The 20,504-nt window shown below is 50.0% G+C and overlaps 1 protein-coding gene and 1 long non-coding RNA gene across 2 annotated transcripts in view; both read left to right on the top strand.

Moving 5' to 3' along the window:
- LOC121100416 overlaps positions 1-5,850 on the top strand; it is a 7,498-nt gene extending 1,648 nt beyond the window's left edge. Inside the window, exons 2-3 of the long non-coding RNA XR_005832202.1 lie at positions 892-1,084; positions 5,081-5,850. This is a non-coding gene — a long non-coding RNA (uncharacterized LOC121100416). The remainder of the gene's footprint in view (positions 1-891; positions 1,085-5,080) is intronic.
- Positions 5,851-8,185: 2,335 nt separating this feature from the next.
- On the top strand, positions 8,186-19,769 carry PIGZ (phosphatidylinositol glycan anchor biosynthesis class Z). The gene is made up of 4 exons (XM_040621731.1): positions 8,186-8,274; positions 9,208-9,498; positions 15,525-15,730; positions 17,980-19,769. Exons 1-4 carry the CDS (start codon positions 8,186-8,188, stop codon positions 19,545-19,547), a joined length of 2,154 nt encoding a protein of 717 aa, XP_040477665.1. The 3' UTR covers positions 19,548-19,769.
- The last annotated feature ends 735 nt before the right edge of the window (positions 19,770-20,504 follow it).

Genomic DNA, 20,504 nt, shown 5'->3' with positions numbered 1-20,504 from the left:
CGGCCTCCCTTCCCGTCCTCTCGCCCCTTTGAAGCGATCTCTTCCCTGGCTTCCCCCCTGCGCCCGGCGCGGTGGTTTCCGCTTCGCAGTACCCCTGCCACCGAGATGGTCTCTCCCTGCTGCCTGCCTTCCCGCAACCCCCGCACCCGCGCTGGGATGCCCCTGTCTGTGGTTATCCGCGCCCGCTCCCCCGCCGCACAAAGCTCCGTGGCTCTGGGCGCCGTCCCTTTATTCTAGAACCTGCCGCTCCACTGCCCTCCTGGAGACAGTCACCCCGCCCCCCATCCCCCAACCCTCCCTCCATCCCCGTCCTGGAGAGGGCCACCCAGCCGTGGCCGCGGGACTGGCTCTCCACGCGGGTAGCTTAGTGTGCTCCTGTGCAGGCATGAGCAGCCTCGTGTCCTGATTGGGTTTAGGTGAGTAGTGGCCACACCCCGTGGTGTTGGCTCCGCCCCCTAGCTCACCGGGACCCAGGGACCGGTCCTGCAGCCTCGCCTCTGCCTCGGGAGTCGCAGGGGAGCCGCGCTCGGGTCTTTCTGGAGAACTTCCCGCACCTGTTAAGTTCAGTGCCCTGTTATGTTGTCACCTCCTCTGGGGACCCCCAACTCTGTCCTTGACCCTGGCCACACAGGAGACCCATCAGGTGGATTTGAGGGGCTGAGATAGGTAAGAACGGATCCCAGACCTGGGGGAATCTCAACCAGACAGGGCTGAGAAGCAACCAGACGGCGCCAGGGGTTGGTGCACCGGGAAACATGGAGTTCTCTGGAAATGAGATTGGGGAGGGCTTCTAGGGGATCTCAGCAGTTGAAGCAAAATGAATAATGAAAGAAGCTGTTATGTTTGTTTTTTCTCTTTTTTAAAAAAAGATTTTATTTACTTATTTGTCAGAGAGAGAGCACAAGCAGGGGGAGCAGCAGGCAGAGAGAGAAGCCGGCTCACTGCCAGGCAAGGAGCACCATGCAGGACTCAATCCCAGGACCCTGGTATCATGACCTGAGCCGCAGACGATTAACTGATTAACCGACTGAGCCACCCAGGCACCCCTGTGTTTGTTTTTTCATGTCTTCACAACAGCCCTGAGGTAGGTACTGTGGTTAACTTCATTTTACACATTGAGTGCCCTTTCGCCATGAGCAAGTGACAGCAAGGATTTGAAACTGGGCCTAGGATGCCAAAGAGGGTTTTAACCTTTATATTATAAGCACATCCGGCAAAGGAAGCAATGTGAGCAAAGACACTGGGGTGAGAAGGCAGGACAGAAGAGGTGACTACAGAAACAGGTAATGTTTCTGAAGTGCCAAGTTCTGTTCGCACAGGGGTGAGAGTGGGGCTGGTGGGGACTGGCGGGCCTTGTAAGCCAACTGTTACCAGTTGGTAAAGCATGCCACTCTTGATTGTCGGGTCGTGAGTTCAGTCAGTTTGAGCCCCACTTTGGGTGTGGAGATGGAAGGAAAGGAAAGGAGGGAGGGAGGAAAGTAGGTTAGTATCACTTAGTGAAGGGGTGAAGAGGAAGATGACCTCTGAATTTCTGGACTGAATAATTGGACAAACTGTCGTTCCCCCTGCTGCAGGGGATGTGGGGGCAGGGCCGGTGCATGGGAAAGGGATGAGTTCTGGTTGGCTGCCCTGTGTTTGAGGTGGGGGCAGAAGCCTAACAGGCAGTGGCTCAGGGCTCCAGAGCCAAACAGACTGGGTCCAGTGCCTACATTCATCAACCTACTAGTTCTGTCACGTTGGGCAAAAAACTTGATCTCTTTAAACCTGTTAATTCATCTGTAAGATAGGAACAGTAATAGAATTTTAGGGTTGGTATAAAATGAGACAATGTACAGTGTCTGGAACATAGTAAGTATCGAAAAATGGCAATGGTATTATCATGGTTGTTATGATGTAATATCAGTAAATCCGAAGCTCAGAGAAGTAGCAATTTCAGAAGTCGTCAAATGGAAATTGAAACCATGAGAAGAAATGAGATGACCCAAAAAGACTGTAGATGCTGAGAAGGGTGGAAGTTGAAGGCCAGGAGCACTGACATTTCAGGGGTAGACAGAGGAAGAGCAGCTGGAAAATAAATGGTTAGAGAAACAGGAGGCAAGCCACCAGAGCTTGGTGCTGTGGAAGCCACATGTAGGAGCCGCACAGCTGATCCTCTGTCTTCCTTCCTCGTCCCTAACAAGCCTGATGCTGTTAGGGTAAGCACCCTCTGAATTCTGTGCGTCTCAGAGGAGGTAGCCCTCAGCCCCAGCTCCAAACCAGGAGGTCGGTCGCCATTGGTAATCCCATTGTCCTTGCCACTGATTGGTTTGTGAAGTGTATTTGATCCTTTCTGGCCAATGGCACTTGGTGGAAAGTCAACTGAGGGACTTCTGGAAAAGATTTCTTTGATTAAAAAAAAAAAAAAGGTGTCTGTGAAGATCAAAACCGCAAGGAGATACCACTTCACACTCACTAGGTTGACTAGAATCAAAAAGCCAGATAACATCACATGTTGGCCAGGATGTGGGGAATTTAGAACCCGTACACACTGCTGGTGTGACCGTAAAAAGGAACAGCCACTTGGAAAACAGTCTTGCAGCTCCTCAAACAATTAAATGTAGGGTTCCACATGGCCCAGCAATGCTACTCTTCGGTATATACCCAGGAAAATGGAAAAGTTATGTCCCACAGAAACTTATACACAGATATTTACAGGAGCATTATTCGTAATAGCCAAAAGGTGGAAACAACTCAAATGTTCATCCGCAGATGAATGGATACGCAGAATGTGCTCCGTCCATATGATGGAATTGTATTTGGCCACAGTCACGGTTCTGACACAGGCTGTAACGTGAGTGGACTTTGGAAAACATTATTTTCAGTGAGAGAAGCCAGCCACGAAAGGCCACATACTGCATGATTCTCTTCAGGGGAAGGTCCAGAACAGGGAAATCTGTGGAGAGAAAGCAGGAGATAGTGGTTGCTTAGGGCTGAGGTGGTGGCAGGGGGATGGGAGACGATTAAGTAAATGGTGCGTTTTCTTTAGAACACCAGAATGTTCTAAAATTGACAGGGGCGATGGTCGCACATATCTGTGAATATATTAAAAGCTATTGAACACTTTTTTAAAAAGATTTTATTCATTTATTTATGTGTTTATTTGAGAGAGAGAGCAGAGGCACAAGCAGACTGCTGAGCGCAGAGCCCAATGCGGGGCTGGATCCCACGATCCTAAGACCATGACCTGAGCCAAAATCAAGAGTCAGAGGCTTAACTGACCCAGCCACCCAGGCGCCCCTGAATTAAACACTTTTAATGGGTGAGTTGTGTGTTAATTACATCGCAGTAAAACTGTTTCAAAAGAAGCAACAACAGGGGAACCTGGGTGGCACAGTCGTTAAGCGTCTGCCTTCGGCTCAGGGTGTAATCCTGGCGTTATGGGATCGAGCCCCACATCAGGCTCCTCTGCTGTGAGCCTGCTTCTTCCTCTCCCACTCCCCCTGCTTGTGTTCCCTCTCTCCCTGGCTGTCTCTCTCTCTGTTGAATAAATAAATAAAATCTTTAAAAAAAAAAAAAAGAAGCAACAACAAAAGCGATACACAAAGAATCTCCAGACTCTTCCTGTCAGTGTCGTCGTGTGTGACGGAATGGCCCAGACTGACGGTCCTGCTGCCAGCACGAGGATGGTGTCCACATGAAGAGACGGGCTGGAATCGTAAGGATCCCTGGGAAGTAGCAAAGGAGCCCCATCAGCACCGGGCTCTGGCGGTCTTGTCATATGATCTGAAGAACTGTTTGAGCCTGTCTGAGTCAGCGTTTTTGTTGTCGATATTGTGTGCAAACAATTAGGAACTGTCATCACCACAGGGTTTCATATAGGGGAGCAGCTGCTTAAAAACTTGGGAGGTGCCGGAGGGTCAGGGTCTAGCCAGCCTCCAGAAGTGACTTCTAGACCACTGCGGAACTGACCCACTGTAGGCGCTACTACCTCTGTGGCCCTATCGGGGGAGGCGACACAGGACACCACCACCGGAACTAGTGACTTCAAGAGCACAGTGCTGTGCTTGCGGCACAAGGATCAGGCAGCCGTGGCCAAACCACCGCAGCTCCTGCCCGCACCCAAGGAGCTGGCGAACTAACATAGAACACTATGTCAGGAAACTTACCCACTGGGGAGCCTGGGTGGCTCAGTCAGTTAAGCGTCTGCCTGCAGCTCAGGTCATGATCCCAGGGGCCTGGGATCGAGCCTTGAGTTTGGCTCCCTGCTTGGCAGGGGAGTCTGCTTCCCCTCTTCTGCCTGTGCCGCTCCCCTGCTTGTGCTCCCTCTGTCTGTCAGGTAAATGAAAGAAAGAAAAAAGGAAGGAAGGAAGGAAGGAAGGAAGGAAGGAAGGAAGGAAGGAAGGAAGGGAAAGAGAAGAAAGAAAGAAAGAAAGAAAGAAAGAAAGAAAGAAAGAAAGAAAGAAAGAAAGAAAGGGAAAGAACAGAAGAAAGAAAGAAAGGGAGGAAGGGAAGAAGGAAGAAAAGGAAAGAGAAAGGGAGAGGGAGGGAGGAAGGAAGGAAAGATGGAAGGAAGGAAGGAAAGAAAAGAAAGGGAGAGAGAGAAAGAAAAGAAGGAAAGGAAGGAAGGAAAGAAAAGAAAAGAAAAAAGAAGGAAAGGAAAGAAAGAAAGAAAAGAAAGAAAGGAAAAAACTTACCCATCACCTTGACCTTACTTGTCAGAAGAAAACAGCAGGAGGGAGGATGGCTTTCACTTGGCTTCTACATCCCAGATCTCTCCCATCTAATGACCAACCTCTCTGCTCCTTATTCCTGCTTCCCTCTCAGACCTTCTCTCTACCATCATTTTTCCTTTTGCCTAATTATATATATAATATATCCTTTAGAATTTTCTGAGGGTCTGCTTGTGAAGATCTTTCAGTTTTGGTTTGCCAGAAAATATCTTTGTTTTACCCTCATTCTTAAGAAAAACTTTTGGATGTGGAAGATAGACTGCTAGTTATTTTCTTCATTTTCTTTTCCCCCCATTATGTATGTATGTATGTTCTTGTGGGAGAGAGGGTAGCATGTGTCTGGACCCTTCTACTGTTCCCTTTCCCCACAGGGTAGACCCAACTGTGGGCTGGGGCCTGGTGCCCAGAAGGTCCAGAAGAAGGGTGCCGAGGGGCCCTTTGATGTGGAGGCACTGGATGAAAGCAGAATGAGATGTGTGGTCCAGATGGAAAAGCAGGTGAGTACGGGATGGTGTTGCTGGTGTGGCAGAGCTGGTTGACTGAGAAGCTCTGGAAGGCTGCGGGGACAAGCACAAGGGGAGGCTGCACTTCTCAGAGCCATGGCCCAGCGCTCCCGCTGCCCAGGAGGCCTAAGCAGGGCCCAGGTGTCCCCTGCTGCCAGTGCAGAGTTATTTTCTTTTAGCAAAGGAATATTCTCATCCTTGAGGGCTTGTTGCCTACAGCCACCCCTGATAGCACATGGCCAGAGTTCAGTATGGGAAATCGAAGCCAGCACAAAAGGAATTTATACAGGAAGTAAAAATCATCAGGTGCATTGGAAGAATGGGCTGCAGTTGGGGCCTCTGGGGAAGGCTCTCTGAACATCCAGAAGTAACTCACTAGAGTTGTGTGACAATCGGGCAGGTGTAAAGGCTCCCTTGGAACTCGGTCAAATTTAGTTGCTGAGAATCAGGACAGCACCCCAACCGCAGTTGCGTCTCTGTCCCAACAAAGCTGGGGACAGACACTGGAAAGCTGCTGCAGGAAAAACTCCATGTCTCCATGACCTTGTTTGCCCAGAGAAGACAATGCCAGCTGCAGAAATACAGCCTGACTCACAGCAGCTTTCCCAATTCTTTTTTTTTTTTTTTTAAGATTTTATTTATTTATTAGAGAGAGAGCGAGCAAGTGAGCATGAGTGGTGGGGAGGGGCAGAGGGAGAGGGAGAAGCAGATTCCCCGCTGAGCAGGGAACCCAGTGTGGGACTTGACCTGAGCCAAGGCAGACTGTGCCACCCAGGCGCCCCTGCTTTCTCAATTCTTAAAACCTAATTTGCATAACCCAACTTCAAGGGGATCTACAAAAGGTAGCTTTTTGTTTCCCAGCCTTTTATTGTGGGAAGGCACTGTAGGTGATAGGAATCGTGAAGGGCTCCCTGTTGTCAGATGGCATGCAAGGTAGGGGCCTGAAGTGGCCACTGGGTTTGACAACCAGAAGAGCAAGGAGGCCCTTGAGGGGGCTGTGTCAGCACAGTGGAGGTGGGCAAAACCAGACTGTCTCGGATAGAAGGGCCAACAAGACGCGAGGAGCAGATTCGGTGAATGCGGATGGTGTAAGAGATCCAGTGCAGGGCAGCGGAGAGAGGGATAGAGGGTAGAGGGCACGTCAGCTTCAGAGAGAGTTGTGGCTGGTTGTTTTTCGACGAATTGTAGAGAATCAGACATGTTTACAATGAAGGGAAGTTGCCAGGTGCAGGGAACAGAGTGAGCAAGGAGATACGGAACGGACGGAGAGACTGTGGCTAGTGGGAGGGGATGCTTGTAGTGTATGGAAAGACGCTCGTGATATTTTGCTAAGTGACAGAAGCATATAAAGCAAACATTGTGTGTTTCCTTTCCTGTTTAAAAGTATATTAGATGCACTAAAACTCCTCACTGAATTGTGAAACAGCCCTCATAGAGACGAAACTCAATTCCATGGTTGCATGCGGCACCCCCGAGATGGAGCAGCCCAGCCAATGGCATGGGCATGGGCAGGGAGTGTGGGAACAAGAGGGGCTGCGTAAGAGAGGGCTTGGCTGGGATGGTTTGAAGCAGACATATACGGTCGTAGGCCGCAAGGCCACGGGCTGGCTTTTTCCCTAGGCCTCATGTTCAAGTCATTATCCCAATGGTCCCATGATCGCCCATCCTCTCATACACTGAGGGGCAGCCTGCTGGCAGTTCTAGAACCAGCTTCAGAGGCCTAGTCATAGTGTCTCCCCATCCCACCTACCTTCAGTAATTGTGGAAACACCCAGATTCCCCATAGTAGTTTGGGGCCACATCCTGAAAAAGCACTGATGTGATTACAGCACGGTCCCCTTACGTTTCCTATTTTCCCTCAAATAATGACCACAAGATTCACTGACCAAGGCTGACCCTTAAGTGCATGACTTCCCTGAAAATAACTTGACACCGTTTAAACTAACTTAGCTCTTCACAGCCCCCATCTTACCTCTCAACACGGTTATTTCTTATGCCAACCCCTCTCTCTCTACATATAAATATGAAATAACAATTCATATATAATCTATCCTGTATTATTGTATGTGCATTCCAAGTCTCGGACTATTGCTAATCATTATTGGCCCCAGGTTTTGGGGTTTTTTTCTTGTGGGGGAGGTGGTGCCTAGTCATGTGAATTCAGGCTGAAAAGCTATATTGAGGGTAGGCTCGTGGTGGCACATTCCCAGGAGAGAACCTGTGCCCCCCCCCCCAGTCTGATTAGCATTAGATTCCAAGACAGGCAGTTTTTCTTGCAGTCTTCTGTATTATTTATACAAAATCGATTATAATAAATATAGTAATATGTGAGCTGAACCAAAGGTTAGGAATGCCAAGGCACTAGACCAAGGGCCCAGAGAGGTATGCAGAGCCTGGAAGCCAGATCTGGACTAAGGACATCTGCAAAACCGAGTGCATGTGAGCATGGGCTTTTGTGATCTCTCAGGACTGGCAGGACAGAAGATAAATAAATCCTGAAGCCCACTCAAGAGAGAAGCCCAACAGGAGAAACTCTCAAAGCCGGGACTCCAGAGGACGGCATTCTCAATATAAAGGGGGTTTAGAAATAAACCATTCCGTCCCCAAAGGCGTGTAAGGAAAACTGCCTTTCTTGGCTCCTGGGGCTAATCGAATCAGGGTGCAGGTGGGGGAATCTCTGTTTCTGAGATTGTAACCACGAGCCTGCCCTCATACAGATTTTCAGCCTGAATTCACATGGTTAGGCACCGCCTTCCCTAAAAGAAAACAGAAACAAAAACCTGGAGCCAATACTATGATCAGAATTGGTCCCAGACTTTTGATGCCCTCAGGTACCTGACAGAGCGAGTGTAAATGCTTTTCAGTGGCATTCGGAAATCTGCCTTCATTCCTGGCCTCAGGTAATTCCCGCACGTTATGTCCAAGGATAAATAAAATAAAATAATTTGGTAAGTATCGAAGTAACGGGGCACGATGAGTGAGAACCAGCAGAAACAAGACAGCAGCGTCAGACCTAAAAAACCTTTAGAGGTTGCGATGATCAGACCTAGTGTATCAAATAAGTACGCTTAATGTAATATAATAAACAAACAAACAAAGAAATAAATAAAATATGAAAATATGACCAAAGAGCAACAAATGTGGGAAAAACTGAACAACTCATAGGAAAGAAAAATATAAAATTGAAATGTAAAACTCAATAGGCTTTTTAAAAAAGATTTTATTTATTTATTCGAGAAAAGAGAGAGAGCGTGAGTGCGCACAAGTGGGAGGGAGGAGCAGAGGGAGAGGGAGAAGCAGACTCCCCACTGAGCAGGGAGCCCAACGCTGGGCTCCATCCCAGGACCTTGGGATCATGACATGACTTGAGCGGAAGGCAGATGCTTAACCAACTGAGCCACCCAGGCGACCCTCAATAGACAGGTTTAATAGCTGGTTAAATACAGCTGAAAGGATGATTAGGGATGTGGAAGATACAACAGAGGAAGTTGTGATATAGCCCAGATAAAGATGTAGAAAATATAAAGTAGGAGTTTTTTTTTTTTTTTTGAAGATTTTATTTATTTATGTGACAGAGAGACAGCCAGCGAGAGAGGGAACACAGCAGGGGGAGTGGGAGAGGAAGAAGCAGGCTCCCAGCGGAGGAGCCCGATGTGGGACTCGATCCCGGAACGCCAGGATCACGCCCTGAGCCAAAGGCAGACGCTTTAACGACTGCACTACCCAGGCGCCCCTACTAAAGTAGGAGTTTTTAACACAGAAGACAGACCAACAAAGGCTACCATACATTTAATCACACTTCCAGAGGGAGAATAAATAAAAAAGAAGAGGTAATATTTAAAAAAAATAATGGAAGATTACTATCTACAGATGGAAAAGGACCCTTATCCACATAGTCAGGAAGCCAAAAAAGTTCCCTATTATGCTAAACAGAAATGCACACCCAGAATCATAACACCGTGAAAGCACAGAACATAGTGTATTAAATGTTACAGTACTGGCCACCGCCGGCAGCCCTGGGGCGCCCTGTCCCCGGATCAATTGCCATTGAAAGGCGATGCCAAGGAGACTGAGGAGCTAGAGGAGGAAGATGGCGAGGAACTAGATGAGATCCTGTTGGAGATACTCGGGGGATTAACAGAGATGTTCCCAGAGAGGGTCCCGTCGGGGGCTGGAGCCGCTTTTGATCTCTCTCGTCTTTGTGGCTCAAAAACTGTGCAGATTTCCCAGGGCCTCCTTGTGGATTGGGACCACCTCCTTCATGATCCTGGTTCTCCCCCTTGTCCGTGAGCCTGAGAAGTTGCAGATGGAGCAGCAGTGGTGGCAGCAAGGCCAGGTACTTTGCAGGGCCTGACATAAGGCTCTCAGGGGGCGTGTCAGGGCTCCACCTTCACTTCCTGGAAAGATCTAGATTGTTACCACTCTAGGACTTGTCTTGGTGGGACAAGTTTGAAAATTCAGCAGTGTTGGAACTGCTGATTATTTGGATTCTTTTTTTTAACCTTTGGCACATTAATCTGCCTACACCCAGTGTGGAGAATTCTCCCCAGTGTCTCATGGAGACCCCCAACTTGCAACTGCACTCTCCATGCTGTCGTATCTCTTCTGTCCTCACGCTGATAGCAGAGCGCAGCAATGCAGACGGGAACTCCAGCTGTGGCCAGCCCACCTCTTTCACCAAGTAACTCGTGACGTGACGGGAAGATCTCCTTGCTATGCCTTCGTGGCACTGGATCTGACGCCACTGGGAAGGACGTACCCCCAGCCATTTGTGTTGTTAAGCATGGTGATGTCGGGAAGGGCCACGCACACAGTATGAAATACAAAATGCGTTACAGCTGTTGTTGTAAACCAGCCACTGTCAATTTCTGTGCTGGAAAGGAGGGAGGGCTGGCGGCAGTTTTAACCACAGAGTGGGTGGGGACTGTGGAGGACAGAGCGGGTGGGGACTGTGGAGGACAGAGCAGGAGCTCGTTTTCTCTGCCCATTTTGGCTGTTAGAGACCTGTGTGTGTGTGTGTCTAAAACAGAAAACAAGTGCTCAATGTTTGTATTTAAATATTAAAAATGATTCCAACAGAAAAAATAAAATAACAAATAAATATTAAAATGATATACTAGTAAATGCTACATAAAAGAAAACTCATATAACTATATTAATATCAGAGAAAATATTTTAGGGACAAAAAATTAGAGATAAAAAGATAACTGTAGAGGGGCGTCTGGGTGGCTCAGTCGGCTACGCATCCAACTCTTGATTTCAGTTCAGGTCATGATCTCAGCGTCATGAGATCGAGCCCCGTGTCCGGGCTCGGCGCTCAGAGGGGAGTCTGCTTGAGATTCTCTTCCTCCCTCTCCCCCCACCCCCCATGTGAGCGCTCTCTCTCTAAAATAAATAAATAAATAAATAAATAAATAAATAAATCTTTATTTAAAAAAGATAACTGTATAATGATATAATGTTCAATTTTTCCAGTAAGGTGCAATAATTCTAAACTTATATAAAAACTATGACGTAGCTTTAAAAATGAGCTAAAATGACAAAATTACAAGGAAAATTAGACAAGTTCACTACCACATGAGCTATTTCAACCCACATTTCTGTGATTTGTAGAATAAGCAGTGGAAAGTTATTAAGGCTGTAAAAGGTGTGAGCAACACAATGAGCAAACTTGACCTAAGGAACATGTGTGGAACTCTATATCCAGTAACGAGGATACGTGGTGTTTTCAAGCACCCATGGAATGTCTACAAAAATGGTGGTGGGGGGGAGGGATGAATAGGCAATGCACAGAGGATTTGTAGGGCAGTGAACATGCTCTTTACAATTCTATAATGGTAGGTACGTCATTCTACATTTATTCAGAATGTTCAACATCAAGAGTGAACTGTGATGTAAACTGTGGGCTTCGGGTGATGATGTGTCAAGGTGGGTTCATCAGTTACAACAAATATACCCCCACTCTAGTGGGGGATGTTGATAATGGGGTGCTACGCGTGTGGGGGGAGGGGGGATATATGGGACATCTCTATAACCGTCCTCTCAATTTTGCAGTGAACATAAAACTGCTATAAAAAATAGTCTTGATCAAAAAAATTAAATTCTTCAACCATAAAGCATTAGTCAAAGAAGAAATTACAATGGAAGTTTTACCAACTAGGGTCCTTGGGTTCTCCGAGCAACAGAAATTTACTAGAGGCCAAAAGGAAGTTCCAGGCAAGGTTTTTATGGGGGTTTGTGCTTCAGCACCAGGGAGACAGCACAAAGGAAAATGTTCTTCATGCCAGCTCTCCAAACAAAAGCAGGGGAAGGTTTTTAAGGAGATTGTGGCAGGAAAGGAGTGACGTCTGAGTATGCAGGGCGGAGGGAGACACAGGAAGTCGTGTGTGCGCACACAGTGGGAAGGACGTGCTTCCTTATGCCTTGTATGTCTCATTAGTACGTTAAATCTGTACCCCTGGGTGTGGTTTGCAGTATTATAATGAGGGGGAAGGTCAGCGATAGGCCGCGCGGACTAGCTGGAACCCTTCCTTTGGTAGGCATCCTGCTTCTGCATTCCTGCAAGATACCCTAGTCAAGAGGCGTAGGGTCTCAGGGGCGCCTGGGTAGCTCAGTGGTTAAGCGTCTGCCTTCGGCTCAGGGCCTGATCCCAGAGTTCTGGGATCGAGCCCTGCATAGGGCTCCCTGCTCCACTGGGAGCCTGCTTCTTTCTCTCCCACTCCCGCTGCTTGTGTTCCCTCTCTCGCTGGCTGGCTCTCTCTCTGATAAATAAATAAAATCTTAAAAAAAAAAAAAAAAGGCATAGGGTCTCAGCTATCAAAGAACACTGGATTTCCTGCTCAGGATTGAGGGGACCCCAGTCCAGTCCCTGCTCTGTCTCAGAAAACATTTATAACCAAAGGTGATGGAAATATGAAAATATTATATAGCATAACTTGTAAGATGCACTTAATACAGTATTTAAAGAAAAATGTATTATCTTAAATATTTCTCATAGAAAAGGGGTGCAAAAATTAATAAGCTTAAAAGTTAAAGGCTCAAAATTGATGCGCTAAGTGTCCGTATCAAAAGGTTTGAAAAGAACAGCAAAATAATCCTCCAAAAAAGTAAACAGAAGGAAAAAATAAAGATAAGAAAAATTAATTAAAAGGAGATTTAAAAAAAGAGATGAACAAAGCCAGAAGTCAATTTTTCTTTTTTCTTTTTTTTTTTTTAAAGATTTTATTTATTTATTCGACAGAGAGCGAGCACAAGCAGGCAGTGTGGCAGGCAGAGGGAGAGGGAGAAGCAGGCTCTCCCCTGAGCAAGGAGCCCGACGTGGGGCTCAATCCCAGGACCCTGAGATGATGACCTGAGCCAAAGGCAGACGCTTAACTGACTGAGTCACCCAGGTGCCTCACAATTTTTCAAAAAGATTCATGAAGTTGACAAAATGCTGGTGAAAAGGATCAAGAAACAGAAAGCATAAGAAACCAACACTATAGAAATAGAAATGAGTTAAGAATACAAAGCCACAAATTGGAAGAGTATTTGTCATGCAGTAAATATAAAGAATATATAAAGAATTCCTACACAGAATAAGAAAAAATGGTCAGAAGGAATTCCACAGAAGAAACAAAAATGTTCCACAAGCATTTGAAAAGGTGTTCCACCACATTAGTGATCAGGGAAATGCATGTAAATACCCACAAGATTCACAAATCGAACTGTTGGACAATCCCAGGCATACTGCAGTGGGCACTGCGGTATCTGCTGGCCGGCAGGACCTCTGGAAAACCCTGGGCATTGCTGAATGAAGTTAGGAGTACGCGTGCCCAAGACTCGGGGATTCCATTTCTAGGTATGTAGTTCAGAGAACTGTTGTATAAGAATGTTTGTAGCAGCATTCTCAGGAATAGAGAAGGTTTTCAACACCTGGAGATGCTCTGGCATTTAAACAGCAGTCAGAAGGGTAAATAAATTTTAGTATGTTCATCCAGGGGAATACCTGGGATCCTGACCTGAGCCGAAGGCAGTCGCTTCACCAACTGAGCCACCCAGGCGCCCCTAGGCCGATTCGATTTAAAGGCACTAATGACTCTATCTCAGGTGGCAGAGAGGGCACTGGTAGTCCATGGAGTGATGTGGTGTTAGACATACCCCAGGCAAGGTTTTGGGTGACCATGTATATGAGGCCTTTGCTGGGCTTCTAATTTCCAGCTCACAGTCCTCATAAAATGACCTTTGTGTGCCCTGAAAGAGACCCTTATCTCCTGTTACTTGCAGCGCTGAAATTGCTGAAAACCAAACCCATAATCTCATCATGCGAGCTGCTGAATTACAGTGCACTTTGAATCCCAGCCCGGAAGGAAAGTTAAAGTGAGGACACGTGAGTGGGCACAGAGGCAGAAGCCCTTGGCTTCTGGGGTCCCCAACAGTTACAGTGCACTTTGAATCCCAGCCCGGAAGGAAAGTTAAAGTGAGGACACATGAGTGGGCACAGAGGCAGAAGCCCTTGGCTGCTGGGGTCCCCAACAGACCGGTTCGGGCACTCGCTGCTGACTAAATCCAAAGGCAGACAGACAACTGGTGGTGAGACAGGAAAGGAATTTATTCCAGGAAGGCCAAGCCCGGGAAGACATTGGACTATGCAGGTGGGCAGGAAAGGTCAGGTCGATCATTGTCTTGGGGTCAGTCACATGGGGCTTGCTGGCTCAGGGCGATCCTTAGTGCTCGAAGGGGTAGGTTTGCGCACAGGGTGTTTTGCCTGAGTTAAGAGATAAGCTGGAAAGAAGAATTAAACAGTGATGACGTACAAACTACAGTCAAAGTGGAGGAAATGGAAGTTCTCTCTCGGGCGTTGCTTGGGGAGGAATGGGACCCTTGCTTGCATCCCAGCACCAAGTTTGGCCTCATCTTATCTCTGAAAGTCAGGATATTCATTCACTGGCTCTGGAGAAAGAATCTGTACAATTCAGTCCAAAAGCTGGAGCAGAGACTGCAAAAGTTCTTTCAGACTCCTTGAGGTGTTGGTGACAGGCCCCTTGTCAGCATCTGCCGGATTCCTGCTGTTCTGTGTTCTGTGGCTTCACCCCCTCTCATCTCCTCTGCTATGACATATTCCACCCGAGGACAACAGCTGTTTAAGGTCAGGCTTTACAATATCAAAGCCAGGAAACAGTCGCCCTGCGTATTCTCGGAGGGAGGCAGAGGGGGGACGAGGCGCTGCTGTCGGAGCTCCAGGCCCAGCACGCCATGCGCTCACGTTCCTACTGACCTCCGAGTGGGGGGAGTAAGAGTCCCCGTGAGAGGCAGCGCCTTCCGGTGCTCAGGCTGCTGTCACAGAACGCCACAGACCGGGTGGCTTATAAACAACAGAAATCTCTCACCGTTCTGGAGGCTGAAGTCCAAAATCAAGGCGCCGGCATGGTGGGGGCCCTCTTCCGGGCACACGGCCAGCACCTTTCCCCTGTGTCCTCCCATGATGGAAGGGGTGAGCGAGTTCTGGGGGGTCTTTTATAAGAACACTCATCCCACTCAGGAGGGCTCCGTCCCGAAGGCCTCACCTTTCTCACACCGTCGCGTCCGCCGTTGCGATTGCCACCTGTGAGTGGGCGGGGCACACACAGACCACGGCAGTGAGGTCTCGTCACCTTCCAGAGGTGTGAAGGTTGGAGGGAGTGACGGGAGCCAGTGGGGTCAAATGTAGTTTATTTTTGCGGGGAAATGGATGGAATGCATTGAGGTGGCAAAGTTTCCAGAGACAGGCTGCCAGGCTTGCCTGTGGACAGGGGCTGGTGAACAGGATGGGGCTGGGAGACCCGTGTTTGGAGGCCGCCCTAAATCCTATTTGCAGACACCGTATTTAGACACTTAGCAAATATGATTAGCAAGTAACCAGGTCATTCAACAGAGGCCTCAGTTTCCCTTTATGTAAAATGGAGATAGTAAGGGGCGTCTGGATGGCTCCGTCCGTGCCGCGTCTGCCTTCGGCTCAGATCATGATCCCAGGGATCCCAGGGTCCTGGGATCGAGTCCCGCATCAAGCTCCCCGCTCAACAGGGTGTCTGCCTCTTCCTCTGCCTGCCACTCCCTCTGCTTGTGCTCTTTCTCTCTGACAAATAAATAAATAAAATCTTTAAAAAAAAATGGCGATAATAAGACCCACGGCCAGACTGTGGAACGGATGAGACCCGCACCTGAAGTCCCTGCTACTTGGTGGGCCCTTGTAAATAGCAGCTGTTATTGTATGTAGACCCGTTTTTAGTTTGTTCAGACAACGGAACGTATTATAAATCATCGTCTAACAACTGACAAATGCTATCCTCAGCAGGAGCAGATCCGTGGAAACAGCATCTGTCGCGACTGAGAAGCCATTCCAGGCTCGTGGCGCGGGGTCCGGGCAGCGGTTTGATCTGAGGATGGCACTGCGGGCGCTGTGGGGCAGCCTCGGCCTGCTCCGCCTGCTGTGGTGCCTCCTGCCGCAGACGGGCTACGTGCACCCAGATGAGTTCTTCCAGTCACCCGAGGTCATGGCAGGTAAGCTCCCTGTGTGCGCTTAAGATAAGCTGCAGCGAAGTCTGGGTTGCGGCTGTTGAATACTCGGTGAGAAGAGAGAGACTCCGTGTGGTGGAGCAGCAAATCCATGTGCTTCTCTGGAGTAACAACTTGGGAGTGGGGATTTCACATCTCCTTCCTGACCCGTGACATTGACCTTCTGGACGATACCAATGAAATGCCAGCCTCTGATGTTTTCCTCCCTGGACCAACAGTACAGGTTATTCAGAATGAAAGCTGGTTCAGACTTCTCAGTGGAAAGATTTTAGAGTTGGGCTGCCTGGGTGCTTAGGGAAGCTTACACAGGGCTATGGTCTGAGATACCGAAACTTTTCTTCTCTAGGTTCATCGGAGGGGTGAAGGAATCCAGGCCTGGAATGCTCACTTGTTAGAATTTTTCTGTGAAGGGGTGTAGGATACATCATCAGGATGGTTGCCAGGGACTGTGAGGCTTTCCAGATGCTGTGGGCACATGGTTTCCTCCTCATGGTTCAAAATGGCTGCTTGAGCTCCAGCCATCAAGTCTAAAGCCAAGTCTTTCCAGCCACTGAAGAAGAGATGGGCATGCCTGCTCTAAAGAGAGGGCATATATTTTTTAAAATTATTTTTAAGTAATCTCTACACCCAATGTAGGGCTCAAACTTACAACTCCAAGATCAAGAGTCACATGCTACTCCAACTGAGCAAGCCAGACACCCCTTCAAGGGCATATTTTGAATGTCACATACTTTTTGCTCATTTCCATCCCATTGGTCAAAATGTATTATGTGAACACACCTAGCTACAAAGGATGCTGAAAAATAGTCTCTATATCTGACCAAATGCCCAAGGAAAGAGACTAAGGAAGGAAGGAACCAATGGATATTGGGGAGACTTGCAGCTGGCCCTGCCATAGGGCTAGATTTGTTTCTTCAGGTGAGCGTTCCAGTCTTTGCCAGAGTGTTTTTAACCTGAGCCAGTGAAAAAAAAAAGGAGCCAGATTGACCTGACCTTGATTTTGTTTCCCTTTCACCTTCTTCTTTCTTTTGTTTTAAGGATTCATTCATTCATTCATTCATTCATTTTAGACAGAGGTCGGGGGGAGGGGCAGAGGGAGAGAGAATCTCAAGCAGACTCCCCGCTGAGCACAGAGCCTGAAGCAGGGCTGGATCTCACGACCCTGAGTTCATGACTTGAACCAAAATCGAGAGCTGGATGCTTGAAGGACTGAGCCACCCAGGTGCCTCTCCGTTTCACCTTCTGACATAGAAAGAGAAAACGGCCAAGAGGCCGGGGGAATAAGTAGAAGTAAAGAGCCCTAAGCAGCCAGCAGTGCTACCAAGCCTGAGATGTGGGGCTTGGAGCTGAGATACAGAAATTAAGAGCTGGGCCCGCTTACCCCCACCCCTCAGAGCTCTGAGACACTGCAGCACAGGGGCCCAGACCAGCCCCAGGCAGCCCAGCAGGTTTTTAATTACATAAATACTGCTGGAATACGTTCTTCAAAACATCTTAAGTATCTCAGACAACACCTTCAAATGGTAACCACAATCGCACACTCCCTGCCCCGGTCTCACGCACCGTCCTGAATAACAATCAGCATCCCAGGGATGGGTTTTTGACCCTGACTTTCGAGGCTTTAGCACTCCACAGAGAGGGCGGGAGCCTCCCCCTGCCCCTCCCCACCGCTGCCCAGGGCACATGGTCCCCTCACTTCCCAGGCGTGGTTCCCCCAGCCCCCTTCACAGGGAGATGTTTGAAGGGCTGAGCTCCCCTGTATTCATTTCAGAAGCCAGGTATGGGCTCTCAGCTCAGGGTGTCACAGGGCTGAGATCAAGGTCTGGGCTGCGCTGCGGACTTATCTGGAAGCCATGGGGGAGAACCTGTTCAAAGTTCATCCTCTCTCTTGCACAAATCTGGGTTATTGCCACTGTGGGCCTAGAGGCCACCCTCGTTCCTGGCCAGCAACGACGCCTCAAATCCTCATGGTTCGAATCTCTGACGTCCTCTCCTGCCACCCGCTGAGAGCATGCCCCGCTTTTAAAGGGCTCGTGTAGTCCCAGCAGGCCCACACTGGGTTACCCCCCATCTCATGGTCGCCGAGCCCTGCAACATCACCTAATCACAGGAGTAAAACCCGTCGTGTCCCGAGTCCCCGGGGTTGTGCCAGGCGCGCCCGTGAGGGGCTGGGGGCACTTGGGGCCGTATCCCCTGAGCACGGACCTGGCTCACCTCCGCTTCTCTGTGCGCAGAGGACATCCTGGGCGTCGAAGCCGCGCGGCCTTGGGAGTTCCACCCCAGCAGCTCCTGCCGCTCGGTGCTCTTCCCCCTGCTGACCTCCGGCTGCGCCTTCTGGCTGCTCAGGCTGTGGGAACAGTGGGGGCCGTGGCCCGGCCCGGTGAGTGGCTACGTGCTGCTGGTGGGGCCCCGACTCCTCCTCACTGCCCTCTCCTTTGCCCTGGACGTGGCCGTGTACCACCTGGCCCCGCTGTGGGGGGCGGAGCGCTGGAACGCCCTGGTCCTGCTGTCCGGTTCCTACGTCACCCTGGTCTTCTACACCAGGACCTTCTCCAACGCCATCGAAGGACTGCTCTTTGCAGGGCTGCTGGTGCTGGTGTCGCCCCGGTTAGCTGGGAGCCCCCCACCCAGGAAGCCTGCTCCGGGCCCATGGTGGCACAGCTGGCTCCTCGGGGGCATCGTGGCTGCCGGCTTCTTCAACCGGCCCACGTTTCTGGCTTTTGCTCTGGTCCCACTCTTCCTCTGGAGCACCTGTGGGGCCGCAGACCCTGGCTTCAAGTCGCTGGCGAAGAAGGCCCTGGCACTGCTCCCAGGGGTGAGCCTCGTGGCGGCGGTGTTTGTGGCCGTGGACAGCTGGTATTTCTCCAGTCCGTCTAGATCCAGTACCCTTGTTCTTACACCTGCCAACTTCCTGTACTACAACCTGGACCCTCAGAACCTGGCGAGGCATGGCACACATTTGCGGCTCACTCACCTGGCAGTCAATGGTTTTCTGCTCTTCGGGACGCTGCATGCCCGGGCCCTGCGGGCGGCGTGGCAACAGCTGCAAGCCTGCCTCTGGGCCTTCGCACAAATGGGCTTCCTGAGGGCTCTGTGGCGCCAGAGCCTGCTGTCTGGCCCCCGGTCTCCCCTCCTGCTCTTCTACTTCATGCCTCTGGCCCTGCTATCTGCCTTTAGCCACCAGGAGGCCCGGTTCCTGATCCCCCTCCTGGTCCCCCTCGTCCTGCTTTGTAGTCCACAGGCCCAACCTGTGACCTGCAAGGGCCCCCTGGTCCTCTTCAATGTCCTGGGCGCTCTCTTCTTTGGCTGCCTGCACCAGGGGGGCCTAGTGCCCGGCCTGGGGCACCTGGAGCAAGTGGTTCATGCCCCCGCACCCCCAAGCCTACCCACCCACTACACACTCCTCTTCACCCACACCTACATGCCCCCCCGGCACCTCCTCCACCTCCCGGGCCCGGGCTCGCCCGTGGAGGTGGTGGACATGGCTGGGACTGAGGACCAGGTCCTGTGCCAAGCCCTGAACAACTTCACCAGACAACCAGCCTGCCAGGTGGCGGGTGGACCGTGGCTCTGCCGCCTTTTTGTGGTGACCCCTGGCACCGCCAGGCCTGCCATGGAGAAGTGCCACTTTCCTCTCAAGAGCGAGACACTCTTGTTTCCCCACTTGACCCTGGAAGACCCACCAGCCCTGTCCTCTCTGCTGAGTGGGGCTTGGAGGGACCATCTCAGCCTTCACATCTTGGAACTGGGGGAGAAGCCTGACAATGTGACAGAAAAGCCACTGCCCACGATTCAGCCATAGGTGAAGGCACCACTCCACTTCCTGTGTGGGTAGCTGGGCTGGAACAGAGCCCTGATTCTCTTCCTTTCCTTTCCCTTCCAGAATTCCCACTACTGCCTCTCCTGTGCATAGGCTTTGGCTGCTCTGCCTTCTGGGTAAGCTGGCACCCTTTTCCCCTTAAAGACCAAAGATCTGACCAGTCACAATTCTGATGCCGGGGTCCCCAAAGAACCTGGTGAGCCAGTGTCTGGTGAACAGCCTCATGTCTGTTCCTGCCCTATCCCTCCTAGCCACTGTGAGGTTTTGCTATGTAATAGCACCTGGTTATGAAAAGAGAGAGATCTGCTGATAACATTCCTGGACGATCTCTCTCAAACCTTCCAGGATGCCTTACCTCTTGCCGTCATAACTCTCCAGCTTCCTAGATCACCGGGAAGGAAGCAGCATGGTGATGTAGAGAGAGCAGGCCGCTCAGATTCCAAAGACCCGAGTTCTAGTCCCTGGTCTGCCTGCCACTCACTGGCTGTGTGATCTTCAGAGAGCCCCTTCCCCTCACTAGCCTCAGTTTCCAATCTGTACAATGGGTAAAAGCATCTCTGAGGTGTCTGCCAGCTAACACCGTGTCATGCCTTGGTCTGCAGTGCATGTCCCCTGGCTAAACAGGCATATCTGTCCCAAAGCTCTTTATTTTATTTTATTTTTTTTAAAAGATTTTATTTATTTATTAGACAGAGATAGAGACAACCAGCGAGAGAGGGAACACAAGCAGGGGGAGTGGGAGAGGAAGAAGCAGGCTCATAGCGGAGGAGCCTGACGTGGGGCTCGATCCCATAACGCCGGGATCACGCCCTGAGCCGAAGGCAGATGCTTAACCGCTGTGCCACCCAGGCGCCCCCCAAAGCTCTTTAAGCAGTGTGGGTGTGTGGGGGGGTATTTAATGGCACTCTGGTGGCTGCTGTCTCAGCGTTTGGTTATTAC

This window comes from Ursus maritimus, unplaced genomic scaffold (genome assembly GCF_017311325.1).
Source record: "Ursus maritimus isolate PB19 unplaced genomic scaffold, ASM1731132v1 scaffold_4, whole genome shotgun sequence".
In the NCBI taxonomy this organism is placed as follows: Eukaryota; Metazoa; Chordata; class Mammalia; order Carnivora; family Ursidae; genus Ursus; species Ursus maritimus.
Note: the sequence above shows the minus strand (reverse complement) of the source record. Positions and strands in the feature narration are given on the sequence as shown.